At 32.5% G+C, this 27,129-nt stretch overlaps 1 protein-coding gene across 1 annotated transcript in view; it reads right to left on the reverse strand.

Moving 5' to 3' along the window:
- GRIK2 (glutamate ionotropic receptor kainate type subunit 2) overlaps positions 1–27,129 on the reverse strand; it is a 358,915-nt gene that overhangs the window by 109,610 nt on the left and 222,176 nt on the right. Inside the window, exon 15 of the mRNA XM_053937989.1 lies at positions 25,493–25,716. Coding sequence (XP_053793964.1) covers positions 25,493–25,716 — 224 coding nt within the window. The remainder of the gene's footprint in view (positions 1–25,492; positions 25,717–27,129) is intronic.

A 27,129-nucleotide genomic window follows, 5' to 3' on the forward strand; every position in this document is an offset into this window, starting at 1 on the left:
TTTTCCTGTCATATGTAGCTGCAGGAAAGCACCTGGTTATTCACTACTATACCAAGGGGAAAACTGATTGCAGTGGTACCTACTGTATTTCTCAAAAAAACAATGCTCTTTACTTTTTTTCACACATTGTATTCTTCTAAGCCAGCTAATACTATGTCTTTGCTTCAAAAGACATCTTGGATTGGTTTTGTCCATCCAGGTTTTCTTGGTAGTGTGTAATAGCAATAATGAAAATCCCTAAACAAATTGGAATATTTTTATGATTTAAGAAATCATCTCACAACTATATGATTGTTATATTACCAATTTGTCCAACATTTCTTGAGCATCCTTTCCCTCTTTCCTTCCTGATATAATATAAAATTTACAATAATTATGGTAAATTTCTTTACTATATAAACTGATATCAACATATTTCACTAAGACTAAATTATAAATCACGTATTTTTTTTCTCTAATTAAGAAAGTGAGCTGTTTTTAAAAAGTGAGCTGATTCAGAAATACAAAAAAGACTATTATTTTGTCTTTGTAATTCTTACAGAATCCTTTTAAGCTCACTGCTGAAAAGATAAGTACAACTGAAACATAAATGACATCACTGTAATGAGCATTGATTATTTTGTTGTAGCAGTAAAGATAGATTAATTTGGGGCAGAAGTTTTAGCTATAATATGAAAAATTCAGTAATTTAAAAAATATCAGCCATTCTTTTGTTTCAAAATTGCATGCCTTCATATATCAGGTGGCACTCTTACAGTAAAAAAACAGTCTAATACTCTTTAAAACAAATAATAATAAATACATAATGATTCTTTAATATTAATTTAAATTACATTCTTAAGAATGCTCACTCATTTTATAATTGATGTGGAAGCTAAATATCCTGAACAGTAAAGGCTGAATGGAACAGTAGCAGTTACTCACACTTGTGCTTCATCAGATTTTATTAAGATAGCATTTACACATACAAAGTACCTCTTCATGTAAAACATCAAGGATAAATTTTGATTTTACTTAACACTTGGAGGCTACTGAGGGATGCTGTGTCCATGAAAATTATTATAATTTAAGTCATATATTTTACCTCCAGAAAAATGGATTTCAGTATAGGGTGATATGATATTTTGTACCAAACAACATTTTTACATTATTATATTCTTTGGGGATAAAACAACCCAAGCTTTATATTTCTGATATGAGAATTGGTTGCTTTCCAGCCATATTTAGAAATATATTAGCTAGTTCCACCAAGTCAAATGCTTGATTCTTTCCCTAACAATGACATTTCTCCCTAGTATTCTACTCTGAGTACATTTCACCAATTTACATTGAAAATTTTCTGGTCTATTTTATTTTTATGGAATTCTCTAACTATTTCTAATCAACCAATAAAATGCATTATATCAAAATGCAAAATATAACTGCATGATGTGATATAATTCTAAATGTATTTCTAAGAGTGTAGAAAGAAAAGACCATATGGCTTCAGTGAACATTTGAACTGCTAAGCTAAATCTCAAATTATTTTCAGCTTTATTCATCACTAATTGTCTCCTGAGGTTTGGGCAAATGATTTTTAAGTGATGACACTACAGAAACCTTCAAAGTCAATGCTTGACAACTACTGTTAGTAAAACAAATACTAAAGACAATTGGATGGCTCTGATGTACTGCAACAATAAGTATAAATTTACAGCCTATGCAGGAAATTATTTGCTTAAGAGGCTTATAGAGAATATCATGCCTTAATCGAGACATAAGAAAGAAGGAGAGAAGATATTTCACTGACAATTGGGAACAGGGAGGTTGGAGTAGTGAGACAGATGTTCACATCCACTTAAACTCTTAAAAATGCATTTCAAAGGGTAAAATGATTCTTTACATATATAATGCACTTCTTTTAGAAGAAACACAAGGACTGATTTTGAGGTTAATTTACCACATATTTTGAGGTCAATGGAAGATAGCTGTAGTTCATTCCACAGAGCCTGGCTTCAATCACTCCCTGTTACAATGCTTACCATAGGAACAATAATAGTAGTCATCTTAAAACTGGCAAGAGATCCCAGAGGATCTTCTCTGTCCATTTAAATTGGAATGGTAACGGAAATTGTAAGTTGTCCCTGTAAACTGCTCTGTCCTCCTTAGTTTTTAGATCAGCTGCCATGTGTACAGAGTATTCAGACTTCACCACCACTACACCTGTAGAAAAAAACACAGTCCTTGAGGCCTCAAGAAAAGGCCATCTGGCAGTAGGATTGTAAAAAAAATCAGGATAGTTGAATACAAATCACACACACAGCCATCACCTACATATATACACATTTGTAGACATAAATATGCAAATATAGATTGCGTATGAACAAAAAGTACTAGCTGCCGGAAGTGCATTTCAATTACTTCCTGGGCAAATGTTTCCTAAGCTGGAATTCAGGCATTCAGATTAATAACTCTACAAATGTCCAGTGCACAATTTTAGTTCCATTATGACAAAAACAGAATGTAGTCTCAAAACCCAGACCCCATTTTAGAGCTCCTATGCATCAGCTGAAAATTCATTTTCTACCACATGCCATAAACACAGCAAGTCATATTCAAAGCTGATAAGGAAAAACTATTAATATAAACAAATCTAAGCTACAAATATAATTAAAAAGTGTTGACTGGAAATAAAGAGAAAGAAAACCTAAAAGAATTTTTTAAATAGACTCGGAATATGCTTTAAGCAAAGGTAAGTTATCAAAAATTCTACATTCTCTTCTCAAACACAGTTCTGTAATTGGACTCTGTACCTCACTTTTGTGAGTACTATGAAAATGGATGAAAATGCAAAGTTCTAGAAATACCAAAATAGTTTTCTCTGGAAGGGGCAGTAAAGCAGAGCAAAAAACTGCTTTTATGGAAGTTTGAGTATTAAGTTTTGGCACATATTGCACAATAAATAAGTTTTCTCTCTATTTCAAATTGTTTTATGTATTTGAATGCAAATGCAAAACATTCCAAAAAACCATTCTTTCTGTTTTAAGTTTTATTTTTATTTCATAACACCCTACTAATTCAGGCAAGAAAGAGTCTGACCTCTTATTATTTGCTTCTTTGCTCTTGATCTCTTGCTTAGAGTGCAATTGAAAAGTGTAAGAAGGCCACATACTGTTGTTAGGTGTAGCTGTCAGAAATAGGAGAATTAGTTACTTGCAGGCTGAGCTGCCTTCTTGAATTCTATCAGCTGCATCAGATCTTCCTTCATTCAGTCTGCAACACTGCCTGTAAATATGTTAAGAATTTATGGGGAAACCCTGTCCCTTACTCAATGAAGATCTCTACTTTCTCTACTTTTTTTTTTTTTTTTTTTTTTTTTTTTTTTTTTTTTTTGTGGCTGCAATTATTTTCTTTTGTCAAATTTTTAAATTTTATACAATAAAGAAACTAACACTGACCAAAAATGGTGTACTTCTATCTAAATGGAAGTCAAACAATACTTGATAAGAAGAACATCAAAACAGCAGAGAAAAATGCACTTCACTTATGTATTTTGTCCATTGTGTAGTCTATGCTGTGTGTAAGAAAGAACCTGGTCCTACTTGCTTTCAGATTTCTGAAGTCACAGAAGACACCATAGCCCCTCTCAGTAAGTGGAAGGAATCAACAGGGAAAAGCCTACTACAAAACACAAATATAAAGACTAGATTTTCTATCATGCTGAGGAGTTTGGGTTTTTTTACCTATAAAAAGTATTTACTTTAATTATTGTTACTGCTGTTGTTGTTTTTCTAGGCTATAATTTCCTAATGCATATTTCTGGGGAAAGAATGGAGAAAAAGCAGTGCCATGCATCTGGTATGAGTGTGAACCTATCACAGAAGTCACTCCTAGACAGGTGAAGCGGGATTTGAGTTCTAGTGCACACTTTATCCTTTTGAACAATCGCACTTTTTTATCATTCCCTAATATTTTTTTAATGTCCGCCAGTAGGTTAATTTCATTGTATCTTTTCACAAGTATATATTTCCTGAAAGTAAATTAGAAGACAAAAATGTCAGATGTTCTACATCTACCAGTTTCTGTCTTTACTGCCATCAGTTAAAAGATACCAAATCCCCATAAATTGCTTTGTAAGATTTTAGAGAACTTCATTACACAGGTTGGAGATATTTTTTCAATTAATGGCAATGTAAGCCACAAAACAATGACAAAATGCAGAAATGCACTCAAACTCATACTGTATCACTTTAATGAATGCATATTCATTAAATGTCTCTCTCTTGAAATTAAACATTTGGAAGCAATCTCTCAGAATTATGTGTAAAAATGACACTTGATCAATTCATTACATAGTTTAGTGAGGCTATCGTTTTTAAAGCTCTTACTTAACAGCTTATTTATCCTGGATAGGTTAAGATCTGCACTCTCCATTAGCATTCAACAGGAAAGTATGAGAAGTGCTAGGTATCTGTAAACAAAAGATTAAAATGCATGGATGCCTTACATGGTAGACTAAATGGATGCAATTATCACAGGATTATAGAGAAAGATGAGGCATTCAAAATCATCACCACTTGATGATGAAAAGCAAATGAGAGCTGTTTCAGAGGAAAACTCTGATCTGTCCTTAAAAGAGAATTCTAATAAAATCTAAGGTTCAGTTTTAATCCCTTTGGGATGAGAGATATGGTAAATTAACCCATTTTCCTCAGATAAAGTAGGGCATTCACTGATTCTATATTTCACATGAGTAGATACTATTTAAATATTGTATATGGATTTCTTTAGTATATGTGTTTAACAACTATTACTATCAAACTGACCCATACAAAATCTAAAAAATGCTTCCAAAACAACTTGATGAGAAAACCGGATATAAATATCCCTTTTGGAACAAAGGCATTAGAGTATTATCTGCATCATGGAAGAGTTCCAAAAAAAGAAAAAAGGAAAAAAAAAAAAAAAAAAAAAAAAAAAGAAAATGTAGCATGGGTCCTTTCTGCAATGGGAAAAGAATAATGGGGGTATAGGTGTGGGTATGTTTGTTTGTTACTTTTCAGAGCAGACTCACTGTATTGTCTGGCAATTTATAGATTCCTTACAGGACGTTTTTTGCTATTGACACATCTTAGAGTACAGGAAGAATACTCTTGCTGGATGGACTCTGTAATGGATTGCTACTCCAGAAACCAACATACTGCAGAACAAATTTCAGCTCAGTCATAAGAAAAAGGAAACACCAGCAGAAATACACTGGAGCTTAGGAATTATTGCTGTAGGTTCTCTCTGGGTGGCTCAATTATAGGCAAATAAGAATTTCAATTAAAACTACTACAAACTTGGAAGAGCTAAGGATTGCACATGTATCCATTCAGAACATTCTGTTTTCATATTATTGGAATTGTTGGCATTGTGTTTTTCAATTTAATTCAATTTCTGAAGTCGTAAAAATCATTAGCAATAACATTGTTATTAAAAATCATATTGCCTTCATTTTACTAGTAGTTGTGCTCCCAATGTCTACTAGTTTTGTTCACAATGCAAAAAATAAAAGAAAATTACAGTGCAGTTCATATAGCCATTCATCCTGAAGAGGTGAACACATTTGGTAATTTGTTCTGACCCAGTTACATTTATTCAAGTGGGCCGATCTAATCTCGAGCTACTACAAATGGCAATGATCCTTTCCAGTTCTAAAAAGCAGACAAAAATTGAAACAGGACATAATCAGTTCTATTCTTATGTTAAGCAACAATCTATATTAGTAGTAAACAGGAAAAATAAATCACAGGTATAAAAACCAGGTCATGAAGTCAGGTCCATGCTCTTAAGAATCTTGTTTTGTCATATCTGAACACTCATTCAACTATGAAATTCCTCACAGTCTCAGGCAATGTAAGATTTTTCTGTTATATTTTTCTGATAATGTCAGTAAAATCAAGCAGTTCAAGAAATACTGCCTAGTCCTTTCAAATTTGCCTGAGCAATTATTGTCTAACTACATGAAACAGTACTAGTTTTCCATAATTTACAATCCAGTAAGAGGAAACTGGCAACTATAAAAGTATATGCTTTCAAATGCTTGTTTAAAAATTTTCAGTTTGACTCTGCACTGTAAAACTTCAAACAAAACATTTTCTTTTCACTACAAACAAGGAAAAAATGTTCAGAACGATAAAATATAAAGGGCACTATATTGTCACAAACACTTCTCGTGAGATTCAACCTGATTTTAATTTTAGCCACAAAAAATTAACTCAGACAGTAAGGAAAAGATAAATGCTAAAGAGATGGATATTTCTTTCTTATTCATTCTCATATGCAAAATATCCATGCTTCTGAAAGTTAAAGACCAAAAATCAAATACTGTTTTGATTTGGATACATTATTTAAGAACACACCTTCCTGAACAAACTTATTATGTAGAGTTCATCATACTGCACTTTCAGCCATGTTCAAGTGCAATAATTTAATCATCAAGTTATATTCTCCCTGTAGAAATACACATGCAATTCATTCTGGTTTATCCTTAAAAAAACAAAACAAAACACAACAAAAACCCTCAAACATTCATTAAGCAATAAACAGAGAATAATTATGGAGAAACGTCTACTATTTTATCCATGCTTCTTTGATTAAGGACTGACAGAATGGACCCAAAACTTGCTTTAGTTCATTTGGATATAACAGTACATCCATCCAAGTTAAAATTGCTATATATTATGAGAAAATTTTCTTTTTTGCTGCTTATAAGGCAATATTTTATACATACATTGTTGATGGCAGAGTGGCTTTAAATTTGAGAATGAAGAAGGAAAGTGTTCATGCAAAAGAACAGTATTGTCTTCTGTAAATGAAACAGCAGTAACAGATTAGGCAATTCATCAAAAATATTTTCACCTGACCACAAACCCTCTTTTATTGCTGTTCTTTAAAACAAAACCAAAAATCAGTGGTTAAATTACTGTACTGATTTTTTTTGACCTGAAATAAAAGGCTGAATTTTAATCAAATGAAAAAATATATTAAAAAATAATGGAAAGAACTAAATATTCCAATGGATTTTCTTGGGTTAATTAGGTGAAAATGCAAGCAGGATTATTGTAAGCATCAAACAACTAAGCCACATGTTGGTTTTATGAAGTATTCTCAAAGGAAAGGATGTCACTAACAATTTAACTAAACATATTTGCTTTTATGTCATGATTTAATATAATGTAAGACTGCATGAGACATAGCAAATTCATATGCCTTAGCAATATTTTAAATTTATATACACTATCTTTTACTGAATCTATATAATCAAATATAATATATAGATAAATATATATTTTAATTTACTGAAAAATACTCATTATCATTATAAAATATATACATTCACATTACATTTTATGATTAGTTATAATCATGAATTATTTATGTGCATTTTTATGCCTTTTAAAAAATGGATATCAAAATTACATGCAATAAATAAAAGTGAAATAATATTTGTCTGTGAGGTCTTTAATAATGACAGCACAGTAAACAGGTAGATACACTTTTTTTAAAATACCTATGTACAAATTTTTTTCGAGCGTCTGACTTTAAATACAAAAGCTGACACTTATTATTACAGATAGAACTGCTTAAACATCAGCAGTTATTAAACACACCTAGAAAAAAACCCAAACAATAACATTTACCTAAACTGGAAATTATCTGTAGATCATTAATAATCAAATTTTTGTTGTCTTTTTTTTTTCTTCCCATACTTTTGTCTTCAACCCACAAATGCATTAAGTAATATTTTCATGATTCTTAAAATTTCTTTTTCACAAGAATAAAAGCCTACCTGTTTACCACTCTGTCTGGCAAGATTTATAGCTATTTTAATCAACAACAGCTTTCAGTTTCAACACATCATTTAACCTAATTGAACTGCTAGACATAAATTTGTAAATCAGGAATTATTAAAAGGGAAGTAGGGAAAAACTTACCTAATTGTCACTTACTATAGTAAAATAAATATTCAGGTGCATATTCTGAACCAACTTAGATGACAGTTGCAGCTTTTGTTTCGTAATGGTCATGATGCCAGTAACATTCATAGAGGCCCAAATTCAAGGCCATATTTTTCACCATTGCTTCAAATACTAACTCAAGAAACTCCAGAGAACATTTTATCCTATATGTCCTATATTTTATCCTATTTGTGTTCACCTCACTGAAATATCTTTTTCTACTTAATTGCATTCCATGTTGTTTGCTGGTTTATATGTTCAAATGGACCTTAACTAACATCTACGGAAATTGATGGAAATATTTTCCATGATCTTTGGGGATGCTGTAATAGACCTACAGTCTAGAGTAAAATTTCCCAAATCTATGCATTGACCTGTGGATTTATCTGATGCACAAAGAATTTTCACAACAGACAGTGTAAACAGGTTAATGAAATGCACAGAACATGAAATAAAATGACATTACACAGCACCATGTATAAAGATTTACTATTTTACTAAAATTTTCATAATAGGTATCACTGTTATCATAGTAAATATTAACATAAGAAAATGAGAAGGCCTGCTATTTACGACACTAGTGATTTTTTTTTCCTCAACACTACTGCTCTCTGAAAAGAGATACTGAAAAGTTGCTACAAAAACATATTCTGTTTTTGACTAGTATCAGTACTAGCATTTCATATAAAGGTGCAAAAAAATTTAAAGTTGAAAAGTATGAAAATTGAAATTGCCCACATACTACTGAGAAAGTTTCTTTATAAACTCCACCCCTTGCTTCACACATGAAGCACTACCTCAGATGCATTTGTATGTCTAATCACTATAGTTTTATTGCAAAGCACTCATTTTTTATTTTAGCCTAAGAAAAGTTTCAGAGGTTAATTAACAATTGACAAGAATAAAACTAATTAAATTATCTTTTATGTTTTAAATTTGTTATTTTCAATTTGATTTAGCATTCTTTCCTTTTCTGTATTCTGAAAAAGGGCAAATAGTAAAGTATAATTTATCCTCTCCACATAATTCTCTCTTCACTATAATTCCATCATTTCTCCTTTGTGTTCCTGTTCTCTAATTGAAAACTTTTACTGTTTTAAAAGGACTTATTTTACACAGCATGATTTACTTTTTTTTTTTAGCCTAGACTAAGGAATACTTGAAGTTTTTAATTCTTGTAAAACTGCACACTTTTGAACTAAAGCAATCTGTCATGTGGCAACAAAAAAAATAATGCTACTGTGTTTTATGAAGAGTGTTATCTTTAAAATTGCCATGCCTATGAATGCCAATGTCAAAGTGAACACTTTGACATCTGAAACCATGAAAAAATACTGTATTTTTTTAAATAAAAGGTATCTATTTTCCCCAAATTTTAAATTCTTTTAATATATGTTAAATATTTTAATATTTGTAATATTAATAATGTTTATATTTGTTCCAAGAAGTATCTATTATCTCCATTGCTTTTAAATTGTTCCTGAATTAAGAATGACTCATTAAGCAACCCTAAAATGATAGTAAAAATAATACAATTCTGCTAAGTTTAATATGTAAAATAACTTGACTCTTTCAAAGTAAATTCATCGATCTGCTCCTAAAGCCTAGACTGTTAAATCTAAAGAAAAGCAATTTTAGCATGGATTCTCCTTTATGTTCCCCAAAGCACACCTTCAAGAAGGTTTTAGTAAATCACTAAAGTGATTTACTAAAACTGAAGAAACTGAAGTTCTGATCTGGAACTCAGAAATTATTGTCAAAGGAAATCAACAAATCTGGTGTGTTAACATTCAAAGAATATTGAAATCATATGTACAGTGTGCATTAGCAGAATGTTGGCAATATCTTAGATCAACTTTTTGAAATAACACACATTGATATTAGCCCATGACCTAATACAATGGGATAAAGAAATGCTTTCATGCTTCCCGGGAAGAAATCATATGTTATGTAAGAAATAACAGATCTATGTAAATCTTAATGATTGCATATATCTTTACAAAGGATTTCTTAATTTTATCTGGAGAATGTTACTCCTTCTATTTGTGATAGTCTAAAACTATTATGTACTATCACGGTCATGGAATTCATTAGGTTTTGTAATGTTCCTAAACTGCAAGGGTGGGCTGAGTTCTCAGAAACTACTTTACATGAATACTTATCAAGCTGACACATCTTCAAAGATTATATTTAGCTAGTTTTCCTATCTTAAGACATCTCAACATCCTACATAAAGGATAGGATCTGCAAATGCATTGCATTCATTCTACATTTAATTATTTTTAAATAAAAACACATACCAACCACTGCCCCTGAGGGATTACCTATAATTCTTAAACTTCATGATATAATAGCCTATATTTGCCATTACCTTGAAATATATTTTATTAGGAAACCCAGTCTGTAAGTGTTTGGTGTAATTTAGTCCAACAGTGTGTAACTCTCTACTAGGCCTTGCAAAGTTGCTCATACTGTTGACTGGCATGTTTGCAATAATAAGGGATTCATATGCACTACTGATTAGAAGATCTTGCCATCTTGGTACAAATAAAATCTTTAAGATGGTTATTCAGTATCTATGAATAAGACTGTAAATTTGTAATATAAAACAGTGATAGTCTATTCTATACTAGTAACATAAAATAATAAATTAATAATTATTTCTCTTTAAGAGAATAAAACACAGTATAAGAGAGAAATAGCCTTGAGAAATTCAAATACTCCCTCTTTTAAAACTAAAGCACTTATGGATTTCTTCAGTTTATTCAAGAGTTTGTCACAAGTTGCAGGGAAGCGTTAGATACAGAGGACCCCCTAAAGGCAGATAATAAAGTGTGAAATCATATTTTGCAATGTAAAATATATGGACTTTTTAAAAAATGTTGGTCATTCATAGGTTGCATAACAAATCTGGCCTTTCTATTCAATTTGCAACAACCTTCCTGTTTAACATTTAACATCACAGCAAAGGAAATATCTAGTTTAGAGTGCATAACAATTCAGTGTTGCCCTTCACCACATTAAATGTCACCCATCAGAATGACATGAATTTAAAAAATTATTACACTGGGTCACTTCATAATTGGATATTTGTTAATATAGGCACATTGAATGTGATTTTTATGTAGAGAATAAGCCATTAAAACATTTTTAAGACCAACATTATTATTCTGCTTTTATAGTCAAAATAGAACATCCTTTAAATAAAATCAGGAAACTTTAAAACTTTAATTGTGATATATGGGGGTCATATGGAATATTTATTTATAGTGAATATTTTGTGCACTTATATGTCACTCTGATTACAAAAGCTTTGTCATCACAAATTATGACCTGGAAAATTGTTGTTTTATGGTTTTGTTTAGAGTTTGGTTGGTTGTCTTTTTTTCTGTGTGATGTTCTTTGGTTTTTCCACCTTCTCCAAAAAAAGAGAGCATAATATTTTTGTTTAATATTTCTACATAATATAAATATATCAATAATTGTTCATTTAAAGTGCTTGATTAATTTCTCATAAAAATTACAATATATAGGAATACATATATTCTATGAACTGCCATGGTTATATCTGTATCAGTAAGTGTAGGGAAGGACTCAGACTTCAGCAGTAGCATGTGATCACCCATATAATTTATTTGTTAGAGCATTCCTTTTCACAGTTTTGGCCTATGCTACACTCAGCATTTTTTTTTTTTAACTCAGTTTTAAAGAGATAGGAAATCCTAGTAAGAACTGTGGGTAGGATAACTGGGATGATGGAGCATTTAATCATATGGAACTTTCTGTCCCTCTGTGCCAGAAAGCAAGTCCTGAACTCCAGCCCTTGAAATGTACATACATAGTCTTTAGAATTCACTGTGCCACTGTCAAACCAGCGAGAGCTTGTACGCCAGATGCTGCAGGAACATTACAGGAAAATTGTGTACTACTGGAAGTTGATTACAAAATGTTTCCTCCTTTCAGATTATACCATTAGAATTTTCAACTGTATTAATAATTGTACAAATATATCAGTTACTGCTAATGGAACACACAGGCTTTCTTTGGGAAAGATCATGGTTAAAGGAATTCAAATACAAGATACATTTTAAGTTTGATAATAACTGCAGCTGAACAGCAAGGGTTTTCTTCAGGGACTCTGCTGAATTGCAGCTCCATATCCTGATCAGGGATAAATATTTGAAGTTGTTTTGGGTTTGGTTTTTTTCCATTACCTAGAAACCTTTCTCTCAAATAACACCCTGAGGCCTGGATATGAGCTAGCTATAATATATTCAGCTCAATATTAATGAAATACCAGTGCTTCTTTGATTGACAGCTCTGAAGTCAGAAAAGAGAAGTCAGAAACTCACATCCTTACATGACCACCACCAAGATGCCTCCTTCATAGAGCGTTCAGTCAGCTGGAATTCACCCCTCCAGCTCCCCAATTTAATAAAACTCTGTTAGGGTACTAAGTATTTCAAGTCTTGACTCAACAGAGTATTTCTTTTAGATTTTCTCCAAGAAACTGTGATTCTAGAAGTAGTATTTCAATAACGTAGAGACTAGATTCAAACTGTTCCTGGTCATATGCAACAACATTCTTTTCAACAGAAACAGGCTATGTATCAGTCTTTATCTTCTTTTCTAAGGAAGGTCAATTACATCAACTTTTTTATTACCAAGGATCACTCATGTGACTTCATTTTGTATTCTGTATAGCCTTATCATTGGACTCAAAACATACTACTACTAAAACAACAAGGATTACCTGAATTTAATCTCTTACCTTCCCTCTGACCAAACTGTCAAAACAAACATATGTGAGTTAAAGAACATTGGAAAGATTCAGCTGCTGTAATACCAATGTCTCAGAGATGAAGGCCCTAGGGCAGTTTATATGTTTCTGCAAAGGCAGTAAATGCATACTTCTGTCCTATATATCTGCAGATCTTTCCATCAAGGTTCAATACTTTCAAATACATTCCTTTCCACATAAACTAATCTGAAATGTGACTTTTCAGATTTTTTTCTTTTTTTCCTGTCCATTGTATCTACTGCTCTCCCCTAATAAAAGACAAACTTGGAAGTGATTTTAATGTCACTGCCATAGGATAACCTCTGTAGCTATTCCACCAGTGCCAGTTGAATCATACTCAGACTCCAGACTGGGAATAGCCTCAAGGTAAAAATCAATACCTGTCTTTCAAAATCCTCCTCAAAATTCTATTGCTTTATAATGTAAACAGCAAACTGAAATGTTCTCCTGCCTGAAGGAGCTGAAGAACAATAACTTCTGAACCTAACTTCTTAAGAAATTTACTCATTTTTCACTTCATTTTCTTCATAATTCATATAAATTTTGCTCCTATTTAACTATTTAAATTATTTAAACACTTCTTCTGAACTGTGAATTGTTTAAAGCAAGTATTTGGTGTTGGCTATGTAACAACATGACATCACCTGCTCGGTGATGCTCTGAAAGCTGTCCTGTGTTACAGGAAAGCCCAATCAAACCTCCCCTACCAGCCAGAAACATTCACTGCTTTTGCCTGTGGAGTCATAGAGATTTGTGCATTGAGGCACAACACCATCACTGCTACTGGTGTTGACATTTACTTTTGTTCAGGCACAAATGACTATAGAAGGCATGATGATGAGGAAGGTGTTATGAACACTAAAAATCCCCATCAACCTTTAAGCTTATATCAGACCTGAGCTTCTAGCAGCAGCTGAGCAGAAAGTTACGAGTAGCCTCTGGTATGCATCTACCTAGTAACTTATCCAATTACAGTTACATTTGAAGCAAGGTGAAAATTCCTTTTATTGCCGTAAATGAAGGGCACACTGACCAGATTATGAAAACATTAAGTACTGACTCTCCTCTAACATGCTCATTTAGAAGAGGAGAGTAGGAGAAAGTAAGAGAGAGAAGTCTGTGGAGGATAAATATGACAAATTTGTAGCCTTTTTTTAGGTATTTTTTCAACTTGATGCTAAATTTGCCATGCTCTGTGCACACAGCAAAGCAGTGTAATGCAAAAAATTCTGCAGCCTACTTCCATTTTTCTTCTGGACAGGGCTCATTGGTTGCATTGTGTCAGCCACAAAACCAGAGAATTTTCTAAGCAGTGGAATTCCTTCCAAAGGAATTTCTCTGAACCTTCATTGCACTATAAGCCTCTTGATTTTCCCTCCGAAATATCTACCAAGAAAATTTCTCCACAACATGAACTAATTGCTGTACTACCTGTTAGCTAAAAACTGATATCCCTTGTGGCAGTTCTCTAGTACAGAACACTATACCTTTACTTCTACAAACAAAATAAGTTAAAAGCAAATTGGCATACTGTTCTGTGTAAAGCTAAAACCATTTCTTCTAAGAAAGAACAAGAATATCTGGAAGAATGGAAAAAGATTATATAACTTCCTGTTGTAATCTACCACTTCACTATTCACCCCATAAGAAGTTTTCCATGCAGCATTCCTGCCCCACATAGTTGAGGAAAGAAGAAAACAAAATGGACAGAGGAAGTAGGTCTGGGTGGTTTGTTATCTTTAGTTTTCTGAAATTATATGAAACATCTCATCAAGCTGAAGTAACATTGTCTTCATATTTCTTTCTCACAGCTAGTGGCTATCTGTTATAAAGAGTTCAGGAAAATCCTAAATGGCAAGTGAAGGTGCCATATGTCTAATGGCCACACAAAATAAAACAAACAGTATCATGAGAGTGATGTGCGAGAACAACCCTATTTAATAAAAAATTACTTATATTTAAACTTTTCTCTGATTTTCTGTAAGAAATATTAATGACAAACTTTTTGATTTTGTGAAGACTTACTATTTTTTCTAATAAAATAACCTATATCCCTTAGATAATGTGGGATTTTTAACCATGGTGCTCAACATTTTTAATATTGTTGAATAATTTTCCTGTAAGGATACCTTGGTTGCCTAAGACAAAATTTTTGATAATACTATAATAGATTACAAAAAACAAACAATCAAACAAAACAACACAACAAAAAGGCACCCATTATTCTTAAGTCTGAAAATGCATGAGTGGATTTACACAAAAGCAATTTCACCATACTTTGAGTTAACACTGAGTGACTTCCATACATAAAACAGAAATGCATGAAGGACACACTACAGATTTCATTTTGGTATCAAAACCAGTTATCATACTTTTTTCATACTGATTTCTGGTCAAACCCTTTCAGTGCTCAAATGTCTACTACTCTCTAATGAGTTAGAGGTGGAAGTCTTGCATAAGAAAGGTAAACTTGAAACAGCTAAATCAGAAAGGTCCAGAGATAAATTCCCCTGTCTGTAATAGTTCCCTGTCTGCCCACAGGAACTTATATGGAACAATCTTATTTTTCTCTAGATAATTTCTTGACACTTAAAGTCAAGAAATACTTTTTATTTCCTTACTTCTTTTAAAGATGTGCTTCTGGTTTGAAGTATAATGTTTAACCATGACCTAAGTTTAATAAGTTTTTCCTCCAATAAACAAATGCTCTATCTTTCAAAGAGATAAAGTTCTGTTAAGTTTATTTTGGTTTGGGGGCTTTCTTTTTGTTTGTTTTCCCTTCATATTAGTTGTATTTAAAAATCTACTTCAATTTATTTCTCAGAATATAATGGATAATGATGATTGAGAGAAAAGAGATTTAGAAAATTTGCATTAGCTAAATTTGCAAAAAGTAAATTGCTTCTGGTTCTGAAATCAGAAATAATCTATGCTTATTTTAAAAAAAGAAAGAAAAAAAACCCCTTAGATTCTAACAGGCATGTTCCATCACTCCAAATAATCAGAAAATTGAGTATTTAGTTACAAATATCTAAAAGTACTTGAGAATTGCAGCTGCATTTTTAACATTATGTAACAGGATGAGGTCTATTTTATAAAATAAAGGAGTAGAATTCATAAAATACTTTTGTTACCCAAGTTTTCCTTTCCTTCAAGCAATCCTGAAACCAAATAGTCGAACAGAGAACTCTGAAATACTATCTTACATAAACTGCTATTTCATTCCATTGAACATCTGTTCCTAGAATTTTCTACAAGGTTAATAACCATTGTATCATCTTGACTTTTCTTCCAATGGTTTACCTCTCCCTCTTAATCTAGATTAAATAAATTTATTGCACATAGGTCCACATATTTTGCCAAAATATAATGATCTTTTTGATATGTTTGTCTTATTTAGCATAAAAAGTGCTTTTCAATCCTTCAGCCATTTTTGCTGAATATTATTTTAATTTTCTGGGTCCTCAACAAGAAGGGTAAATAGAAACCATGAGTCCTAACATTCAATTTTCCATTCCTTTACCATAACCTCTACTTTTTTTATGAGGAGACCGTTCACTGTTAGTCAAGCATTCCAAGCAGGATGCATGCATGAAATTACTTCAATAAATAAAATGTCTCCTACGTCAGTTTTCTGGTTTGACTTTGGGGGGGAAAAAAGAAACAAACCAAAACAACAACAAACTAAATCAAAACAAACAAGCAACAAAACACCACCCAACAGTTCAGCTGCTGGTTTAATTAATTTTCTAATATATCTGGCACTCGGTAAATTCAGACACTAGTGCTAATGGAAAAGGAATCACTCAATCAGCTAACTTGCACATTTTCAAATTAGTACTCACACCAATTATTAAGAAAATCTTTTGAAAATACTGTGGTACCTTGGATCATTGACTCAATTCCCATTCCAATAGATCCTTGTGTTCTGTTCTTCAGGTAGGGGAACTACATATCTCATGAGAATGAGTTTTTGCATATCTCATGAGAAAACTGATGCTGTGCATTATGGTGAGAGTTACAGTTTCCTTCTCCCCACAAACACTATACGTGCCAGAGTAAAACACATGAAATAAACAAAACCTCAATTAAAGCAAATCAACCTTCTGTCCCCTAACTCCAAAAATATAAGAGCCATTCACCTTTTTCAAAAGGATCATTTTAGCTTTAAAAACATTCAGCTTCATGTATAGAGGAGCTCTTCTGTTTAGGCACATTTAACGTTCCATGCTACTTTTGATGAAACAGAATTAAATGATCCAATTTCAAAAAAGACCTGAATTTGCAGCACTTTTTCTGGAGACTCAACCTATTTTCAAGCAAGCTACTTCATAAATGCAATCCAATATTCTTCCCATGTGCTTCCTATATGTTAATAATTAGCAAGGACTGATAAAAACAAGGATGAACCACTGCACAGTAAAGATTCTTTCCAAACTAAAAAAAACCCTGTTCCTCAGATGGTTTTTTACAAGCATGGACTATGGCATCATTTTAATGGATGTTAATACAGTACAAAGAAATTAAAAAATCACTGCCCATAGTAGGTATGAAACATTATTTTGTGTGCTGCCATAGAACTCTAAACAAAACAGTCTTCAGATATTGACTCACTTATGGAAATTGTTTATCCAAGACATTTGAAAACACAAAATTAGGTAGATGACATCTACTTTGCTTTCAGTTAAACACAATTATCTAAAGACAATTACAAATCTTTTATGAGAAATATCACTGTTTTGACTGCAGAGATACTTTCAAAAACAATTTTCAGGCTATATATGTTTATAACATTTTAACTTGGCCGTAGAGTGTGCAAAAATAGAGTCACAGGAAGCTAAGCATGTAAACTCAATTATGAGTGTGTAAGACAGGATTACGTGTCTGAAAAGAAGTGACAAAAGAGTGTGGCATAATATCTTTCAACATATCCAAGCTTGTTCTAAAGATTAAGGGAATGCAAATGTAATTATTAAACTGTTATGGGCAGTTAGAAATAATGATTTAAATAAAAAGTGAAAGGCATTCAGACAGATGTCTAGCAATGAACTCTGTGAAACACAATGAATCAAATAGAACAATTCTAGTCAGTCAAAAATCAAAATAGAAGGCCACTGAGTACACTCATAATTTCATCAGCTATTCACCAAAGAAAACTTAGAAGGCTTTACTAGTGAAGATGGTTTGTCCAACTGAATCCTCTCCCAGAGCTTTAGTAAACACCCTTGAGATCTTAAGATTCAAGGTACTGTTGCGATTCAAAAGTATATTTAGGATCCTGACATGTTTAGGCAGTCAAATACTCAGTGAAATATATAAATGAGTAACTGAAACAAAGAAGAGATCACGGAATGAAAAGCAGTTCAACATGACTTTTGAAACACCTTTCCATAAATACCCTCAGATTCTATGAAAGACTGCATAGCAATGTTCCATCAGTATGGAAAGGAAATATATGTTTTAAAATCTGCAATACTTCCATGTAGGGAGTCATAAAAGTAAAGTCAGAATGGGTACGTGTGTGTGAGAATGAAGAGATTGAGTTGCTGGTAGTAAGACACACAAATTCCTTAAGGATGGATAGAGTTACCATTCAGTGTAGCCATTAAAAATACCTAGATTCTTGGGTAAATAGTAATGAATTGTAGAGCCTTGCAATATCTTCCAGAATAATGAGAAGAAAAAAAAAAAAAAAACCAAAAAAACAGAAAGGATGGAGTTTCTAGGCCATCTTCAATTCTAGACAGCATCATTAAGATACTTCTATACTCTTCATTAACAAAAAAATAAAATCTGATTAGGGTAATCTACAAAGGAACAAGAATTAACATAAAACATACTGGTGAAGCAGCTGGACAAAAACTGCATATTACAAGGTAATTTCCTTGAGGCAGAAGTCACCAAACCTACTGCTTTCCTAAAATACCTGCATCATGAGAGGCAGGGAAAACAATTTTTTCACATAGGAATGCAGAATTTATGGTCTTCAAGTGAATATATTTTCTTCTTAAACATGGGTATAAAGATTTAGCCAATGGGGAGTACTATATTTTCTGTTGGACTGCTAAAGCAGTTGGCTATGCTTTTTTTCAGCCAATCTCAGTAAAGTAATTTCAGTTATTTTGCTGGCAGCAGTTTCTTCATCATTTTGATGCAGGGCAAGTAGAAGCTGGGATTTCAGATTGATCTACCACCAATATAGTAAGGATTTAGTGAACTGGGGTTTTTTACCCCTAAAATGTAAGGAGGTTAAGAAGTTTAAAAGAGAAGTTTTCTCTTACTGTGATCTCTAACAATATTATAATAGGTGTTATTATGTAGATATTGTGCTTATGTGTAGACTCATAAACTTCCTGGAAGTCTTGTCTCTTGAACAGCTGAAGGAGATTGGAAGTATTCAGAAGTGGTTCAAGCAAACCTTGAGGGGTTAGGATGAAGATCCATGCTGGGTTGCCTATTTATAAACTATAAATTTCACAAACTAACATTAAATTTCTTCTGGAGGAGTCAGAGAGATGAAAGCATTCTTCCAAGTGTCAGAATGCAAAGTGAGAGATTGTCACTTAACTCATTGCTAGATGTGTCCTACTTTAAGCCATGTGTCCTCCTCCAAAACATTTAGATTTTATAGCACTGATGGTGATTTAAATCATAATTTCTCAAAACAATTACACAACCTAGATGATGACTATAAGAAGGAATTACAATTCCAAGCTTTTTTGCAGTTTTTAGGTAGAAATGAGACGGATCATCAGCTCTGTGTGCTAGCCACAGAAAATTACTTAATTACTCAAACAGGTTTGTGCTAATATAAATGGCATACAGCACAATAAACTATTTAACCGATTTAAAGTTTACTTAGAAGTATCTGAGCATATTTGAAATATCATGGACAAGTCTTGCTCACAATATTTCCAGTGACTGTTGTCCAAATAAGATGACTGTACAATTTCATCCTTATAACTTTTAGCAGGATAGACTAAGAAAAAAAACGTTCTTAACAATTTGTTTATGAGTGCAATAAATTATATAAGATATAAGATATAAGTGCAGTGTCTTCTTTATATTACCTCATTTATTGAAACTTCATTTAAATGTTAGAATTCTAAAATTAAAATTTCTCAGTTCTCATGTAAAGGAGAAGAAATTTAGTTCAGCAAGTAAGTTTTCTAGAACATTCTCACAAAGGATTTCTTGGTAAAGTTACACAAATATATCAATTAATAAGAAAAGCTTAAAAAGTCATCAGAGAGAGAGAAAAATTGTTGTCATGCAATCTGCCAGGTACACTTGACAAAAACACTCAGTGTTCCAGAGGCAGGCACAGTTAATTTTTTTTTCACAGTAAGGATGATCTCTAGCATTAGCAAGGATTTGCTTTTTTAACCAGTAAAAAAAATATATAAAAAGAAGCAGACTATATAGAATATTTTGGAAGCATTCAGCTAAGGGTCATAAGGTGCAACTTGATTGCAAAGAAATACAATTTTCTGATTTTGAAATAATTGTTGTGGAACAATTTTGGTAAGTGTGAGATTTTTGGCATACTTTTAGCCTTGTCTACTCGCACAGCATTTTATAGCAGAGTGAAAACTGTTATAAAATATTATACTTGTATTACAACAGAGGAAAAATTAATACTCTGCATTGCAATTCAGCCAAAACTATCTTAAAACTCTAAGATTATAAGAGAAGCAGATTTCAGTGTTGACATCTGGATCACCCTATAGGATGATGAATCTATTCCTGAAAACACCTCATAGCATATGCTGTAGTTCTCTGGGGAGACTTCAGGAGATAAAATTCTCATAGAAAGAATGCTTGTTAAAAATAAAGGGCAAATATGCTAACTTACAACTTGGTTAATTATCAACATAGTAATTTAGGAACAAGAGCTCCATAGTAACTGGAATAGTAGTTTCCTCTCATTCTTTCATTCATTCCTTTCCATCAAGGTAGCTTTCAAGAAGTAGTTTCAAAATCAGTCATGCAAGGTTAAGGACAGAAATCAGCTGATCAAAAATATAAAATAAAAATGAAGACTGATGAGCTGTAAAAGGATATGCATGCACTCCAGAGAAACTTAATGCCCAGGCATCTGTTACCGTCTGAAGCAGCAGGCTATTCCCAAGCTTTTTCACAGAGAAAAGATCAAGATAAATGTGTGGAGACCTTTTAGGACTTATTTAATTATGCTTTATTCCAGCTGGTAAGAGAAAAATATAATTTGTTGATGATGCAATGTTTATTGTGCTCTAATCAGTGCTTACGAGGAAATGGAAAAATAGGTGACAACAAATGCTTTGGCAGCTGGAAGCAGCACAAGGGCTTGACTTAGAAGATGCAAAATAGCATAATTCCAAAGAGAGGATAAGACAGGAAGTCTTAGCATTAAAAATGTGTTACATGTAAAGGCAAATAAACCCTTTAAAATGACAAGCTATGATTCAAAATTAGCAATTATGGCAGTGAGCAGAGTTTAACATATATTTCCACAGTAGTCTCTGATACTTCGGACAGTTCAGTGTGAAAAGCACAAGAGCTCAATAGGGGACTATTTCATCCAGGATAGGTTATCTGCTTCACATCTGATCTGTAAAAATGAAGTACCTTACTAAGGCAGCTGTATCTCTTCCAGTTTTGAAGATAGGTAACTTAAAAGTAAACTAGGTAACTTAAAAGTAAACTTCTTTATGACACAAGTATGTCCACAGCGAAGAAAAGACCTTACTACACAGAGAAATCCATCAGTGTTCAGGGAATAACTTGAAATCCAGTAAATTAGGCATAAAAATATTTGATAAAAATATTTAAGGAACTTAGTCTCCAATCTAGAGATACAAAAAGACATCTATGTTTGAAATTATGCAAAAATACAATATAATCATAAGAAAACCTAGCCGAAGATTAACTTTGAAAGTAATTTATAGGAAGACCTATGTAAATACAACACATTAAGCATTTTTCAAAGCATAAAACTGGTTTTCTTCATAATGCCTACATAAAAAGGGAAGGATCCTCTAGTAACCAACATATTAGATTTTGCAGGCCAAAAATAGGAAGCACCTTTTTCTTGTACTCAGGCTGGTAGAAAAGAAGGGACAATATGTGTCTGTGAAGTTGAAATACAACACTGTAAGAAAACAGCATGTTGCTTAGAAATGGTACAATGGTTTGCAGCAACAGACAGAAATAAAAAGAAATTCCACTAATTGAGATTTTTGATTATACAGATCAGAAAATGTGTAATTGACAGAAATAAAAAAAAAAACAGTTGGTGTGCTTTACTGAGGTCTTAGTTTTCCCTCTAACCATATCTAAACTGTGAATTTAACTGGTATTCTAAATCAAAGAAATTAGTAAAGGCGGAGGCATAAAGGTATGATATAGGAATGCAGCAGGATTTCAGATGACACAAGACACTGCTAGCAGACAAAAAAGACAATGCTATCTAGCACCAGAAAGATCTATTACTGCTGCCACAAGAGGAAAAAATACTATATGAATTTCTCATTTCACAGAAAATGAATAGGCCTAGTGTCAAGCAGACAGGGTTTATGTATCAGTCATCAGTCTGTACAACAAAGGAACTTCCAGAGACTAACTGTCCTAACTACTCAGATTCAACAACAGCAACAAGCAAGATTAAGAGGTGTAATGCAAAATCTGTCTGTTCAAAAGTAGAATTGCCTTTTGAGGGGAACTACAAGAAGAAAATAAGATAGGAATGCCCTCCAGCTAACACATAAATCCTTCCTAGCTTCCATATTTTCCCAGTCTTGTTGAGTGTGCAAAGATTACAGCTCTTTATATATCATTCTCAAATTGGAAAGAAAATCCAGTGCTCTTGCAAATTAAGAAAAGGACTGATATAGATTTATGTTATATTTCTATTTCTATGGAAGTATTTTCAACAATTCATTCTTAAAGATTCTTGAACCTTTTACTAATTTCTTCATCTTTCCATAATTATCACAATACCACTAATTAATGAGTGAGATCCAAGTGATGCAATAGAACAGTACTTTCCATTTTCGATGTACCAAGCTCTCACATGCCAACATTGTTTGGAAGACATGGTGAAACAACATCACAAAACCTTTGACACAAAAATGGGATGTTTCAATTTTAAAATTAATATTCTATACTGAACACTCTGATAAGCTGTAATTACAAAACATTATGTCATAAAACACATACTTAAGTACTGCTCCAAACAAAGGCACACCTTATTATGAAACACTAAGTAATTATTATGAAACACTGCTGGTTAAAACATCCATTATGGAAGGATTGTTATGGAATAGAAATCTTCTTAATAAGAAATTCTGGGTAGATCCTATTAAACTTGTGGTATGCAGTCCAGGAGTTTCACAACACCAGGACTGGAAAATACATCATAAGCTGTGCAATACCTAACCTATAATCTGTACTGAAAATACATACCACTGTGCTGCAAAGTCCTCTTCACTAACATACTTTAAAGTATCTCTCTTTACATGACAGATAAAATTTTTGAATTGTATTTGCAAATAGGTCTTTAACTTTTGAATAATGTTCTTCTTTGTCTCTGCTTAGCATTCAGCAGGAAATTCAACTTTTAATTTAGACCTGTTACCTTTTACGAGCAATAATGTTAGAAAATGCTATCACATACTATTAAGTCATTCTGCATTATGAATAAAATCTGTAGATTGTCTTACATAACCCTACATCTTTTATTTCTAAATGTGTTATCAATATTTGATTGTACCAGTTAAGAAATATTGAAAATCTCTAGATATGAAGGATGGTATAATTTATGTGCAAATTAAGATATTTTATACAATTTTACAGAAACAAAACTTCTCTGCTCAATATAAAACATATTGCATATTGCTTTACAATTAAGATAATGCTTCCAATTACGTAAGGAATTTATGGTGCTCGTCACAAAAACAGACAAACAAACAAAGTGAAAAAAAAAAGTCAGAATTATTGGTCTATAATCTGGTGTTCCTATATAAAAATAAATACTCTCTCCTGTTCTGCTAGTGAGCTCAAGTGGCCAAATAGCTTAATTTAAAAAAAAAAAAAAAAAAAAAAAAAAAAAGAAAGAAAGGCTTCAAGAAAATCTATCTTTCCTAAAAAATATGTCAAGGCACATTCTCAAAGCATGAGTAGGAATTCAGCCATACAAATCCTACTAAAATTAGTGGGAGCTACCTGTCAAAAGCACTGTGTATCATGCTGAATATGTCCTTCAGTGATAACACTAGGGTTAAAACTTTCGGACATATGCATAAATATTTTACGTGAGGCATTTCACAAGGTTAACAGCTGTGATTTATGCCCGGCTGTGCTTTCAGAGGTATATGTACGGCAGGAACACCTCAGAAACTATTATACTCTCTGGAACATCTCAAAAAAGATTGTACTCTCTGGTTATATAGTCCATTAAAATAGGGGTCCTTCAAGAAACTTTCATCATTACTCTGGCTCTTTAAAGCAGACTTTTCAAAAAGGTACACAGTAGTCTTTCATTGCAAAATATGTTTCAGTTTTATCTGTACTACTTCAAAACCGCTTGTACTTCATCTACAGGTGCTAAATTACCTTTAAACTGGTTTCTAAAAATATTGCTTCTTCCTAATTTAGGAATGATACAACTTCTCCAAAATGAAACAGAGTATCAAAGAGAGATAAAGAATCCTGATACTAAATACAGCACAATAGAAAAAGAAATATATGAAGATTCTACTGTGAACTACAGCATGAAATCACGGAAATCTCAGGACTGAAGTGAGATTTCATTATCAAACAAAAAGACACCATCTTATTAAAGAGATAAAAGCCAATATAGTTCATATGCATTTGATTTTAAAAAATTTCAAGTGACTACAAGGGGAAACGAGATTACATACACTGTTCTGAGCCTTTTCTTTTGTTGTCATGACAAATGCCAAAGCTACGTGTAAGTCTGTATTTATGTGAGCATCTGAACTCAGCCTTAATAAGTTAAGAAGGAAATGGTAAACATATTGGATTTTTTGACAAAAGATGTTTTTCTGCTCATTTGGGTTGAAAAAAAACAGATAAAAGAGTGAGTCCTATATTTCAAATCTATTTATAATTTAACAATTGATGTATCAAGTTCCTTAATTCTAAAAGCTCAACTAAACTTCCAAAAACATTCCACTCAGAGACTTTAAATTCTGTGAAGTATCTCAGGGATTTCAAATAGCACATAATTAAAAAATAAATATTGTTATCCTATTTCAATGATACTAATCTACACAAACTTTTACAACTGGTAGAGGCAGTTTGGACATCTAGAATTAGCGTGGGCAGCGAAGTACTCAAATTGAGATTGAGCATCACAGCATAAAAACAAATAAGAGTAACAAAACATGTAAGCCCTGGGTTTCTAAATGAAGACTTATTGGGGGAAACTGTTTTAAAAACTTTCTAGTGTCTCTATATTTGTAAATAAAAGAAGGAATCTAGCTAGCATACTCAAGACGTAGTGAAAAAGTCCAGTAACAAGCTGGAGACTTAGTATGGCAGTGGAGAATATTAATAGTGAGAACCCTCATCATTATTCTTCTGTAAATCATGAAGTTTAAATATAAGAGTATGAAAGTAAGAAAAGTTTTGTGACTTTTGACAATTATTAGTAAGGAAAAAATGGTAACAATTGCCAAAAAAATCACAAAAGTTGACATGTTACCTGGCTATGACAAAGAGCACACAACTGACACCCAAGTAAGCCAGCAGAATATACATCCAGATATCAGGGGAGAGAGGATTCAGGAAGGAGAAGACGCCCGGGTTTGTACCATTGGGCTTGCGGTACAAAATACTTATTCCAAGAGTCATAAAGGGCTTGGAAAAGTCGATGACCTTCTCACGAACATAGGTAATTGCCAATGGTGCAACTGCAAGGTCAGCTTTCTGTTGACAGAAATACAAAAAGAGAAAAAGGCCATAAGTCAGAAGAAACAGGCTGAAGCAGACAATCAGATTATGCAAAACACAAACTTTGTATGGAGGATGATTGCTCTTGTACTAGATTGCCTGAAATTTAAAACTCTTCTCCCTATAAGTAAAGAAACAGATTTATTCTACTTCCTCTTTGCTAAACTGACATAGCACTTAGAAAAAATTAAAATCATGTCTATAAGGCTACAAGTGAAGAAAAATATGGCATCTTGCAGAAAACATAGACATCTACTATCACATACTTTAAAACTTTATTTATTGTGCATTTCAACATATGTATTCTCTTTTTCACTCCCTCACTGTGTTCTTTAGAAGCAAATATATTTGGGAAGCAGATGTGATTATGCTAGTACAAGTGCAGGGAAAGGACCAGGAGGCAGTTCTTCATATTTTAGGGTAAAAATGGTACAAAATGATGGTCAGTTTAAAATTGGAAGTGCTACAACTGCAAGGGTGCTGAGGATGTTCTAACAAAGTACAACTGTCCTTACTCATTTGTGGGAATCACTGCAAAACTTACAGATAGTTATTCATCAGCTGGACTACTTAAAATGAAATAATCAACTGAATGCATTTTATCAATTAACATTTAGTTTTAGTTATTATAGGAATAATTCATAGCAGATTAGTAAATGACCTTTGCTATTCTTTTAATCAAAACTTAATGGAAATCAGAGTGACCAAAAATCTAAAGAATCTACTTCTTAATCTCTGTCAATAGCTCTTGAAATACTCCTGTGCATGTATGTATGTGTATGTGGGTGTGCATACGCAAATAAGAAAGATGAAAGATCAGAATGAGAAAGTTTACAGTACGAGACCTGGAAATCTATAAACTAAGAATTCTTTATAAACCATACCAAAATATAGGTATGTAATGACAGAAATGGTATAGCTACCATGGAGTACTGCTACCCAAGTAATGTATCCAAGTAACATAGCTGCAAATGATACCATTTTCAGAAGGCCCGTTTCAAGATACAGAGATATGATTCCAAATAAAATAAATTCATACACTTATGTACTTTTTGCTCATTTGATATTGTGTATACTGTGTAACACTCAAACTTACATGCAATGTAGCATTTCAGTGTTCCCTTTAATTTTTATTTTCTCACTGTACACAAAGTTCCTTTATGGTTTATTCTTGTTATGAGCATTCATATAATTAGATCTACTGTAGTCAGTTACAATGTGAAACTCTGTTGACACTGTTTACTTTATTTGGAAAGGGTATACTGATAAAAAAAATTACATGCACTTCATTTCCATTGGTATTAAGAACTTATAGATATTAATCAAAACAGCAAGGCTTAATTCCACAGTGGATGACTTTTTATGGATTGCGTATTATTGATGATATTC

Source organism: Vidua chalybeata, chromosome 3 (assembly GCF_026979565.1).
Source record: "Vidua chalybeata isolate OUT-0048 chromosome 3, bVidCha1 merged haplotype, whole genome shotgun sequence".
NCBI classification, from domain to species: Eukaryota; Metazoa; Chordata; class Aves; order Passeriformes; family Viduidae; genus Vidua; species Vidua chalybeata.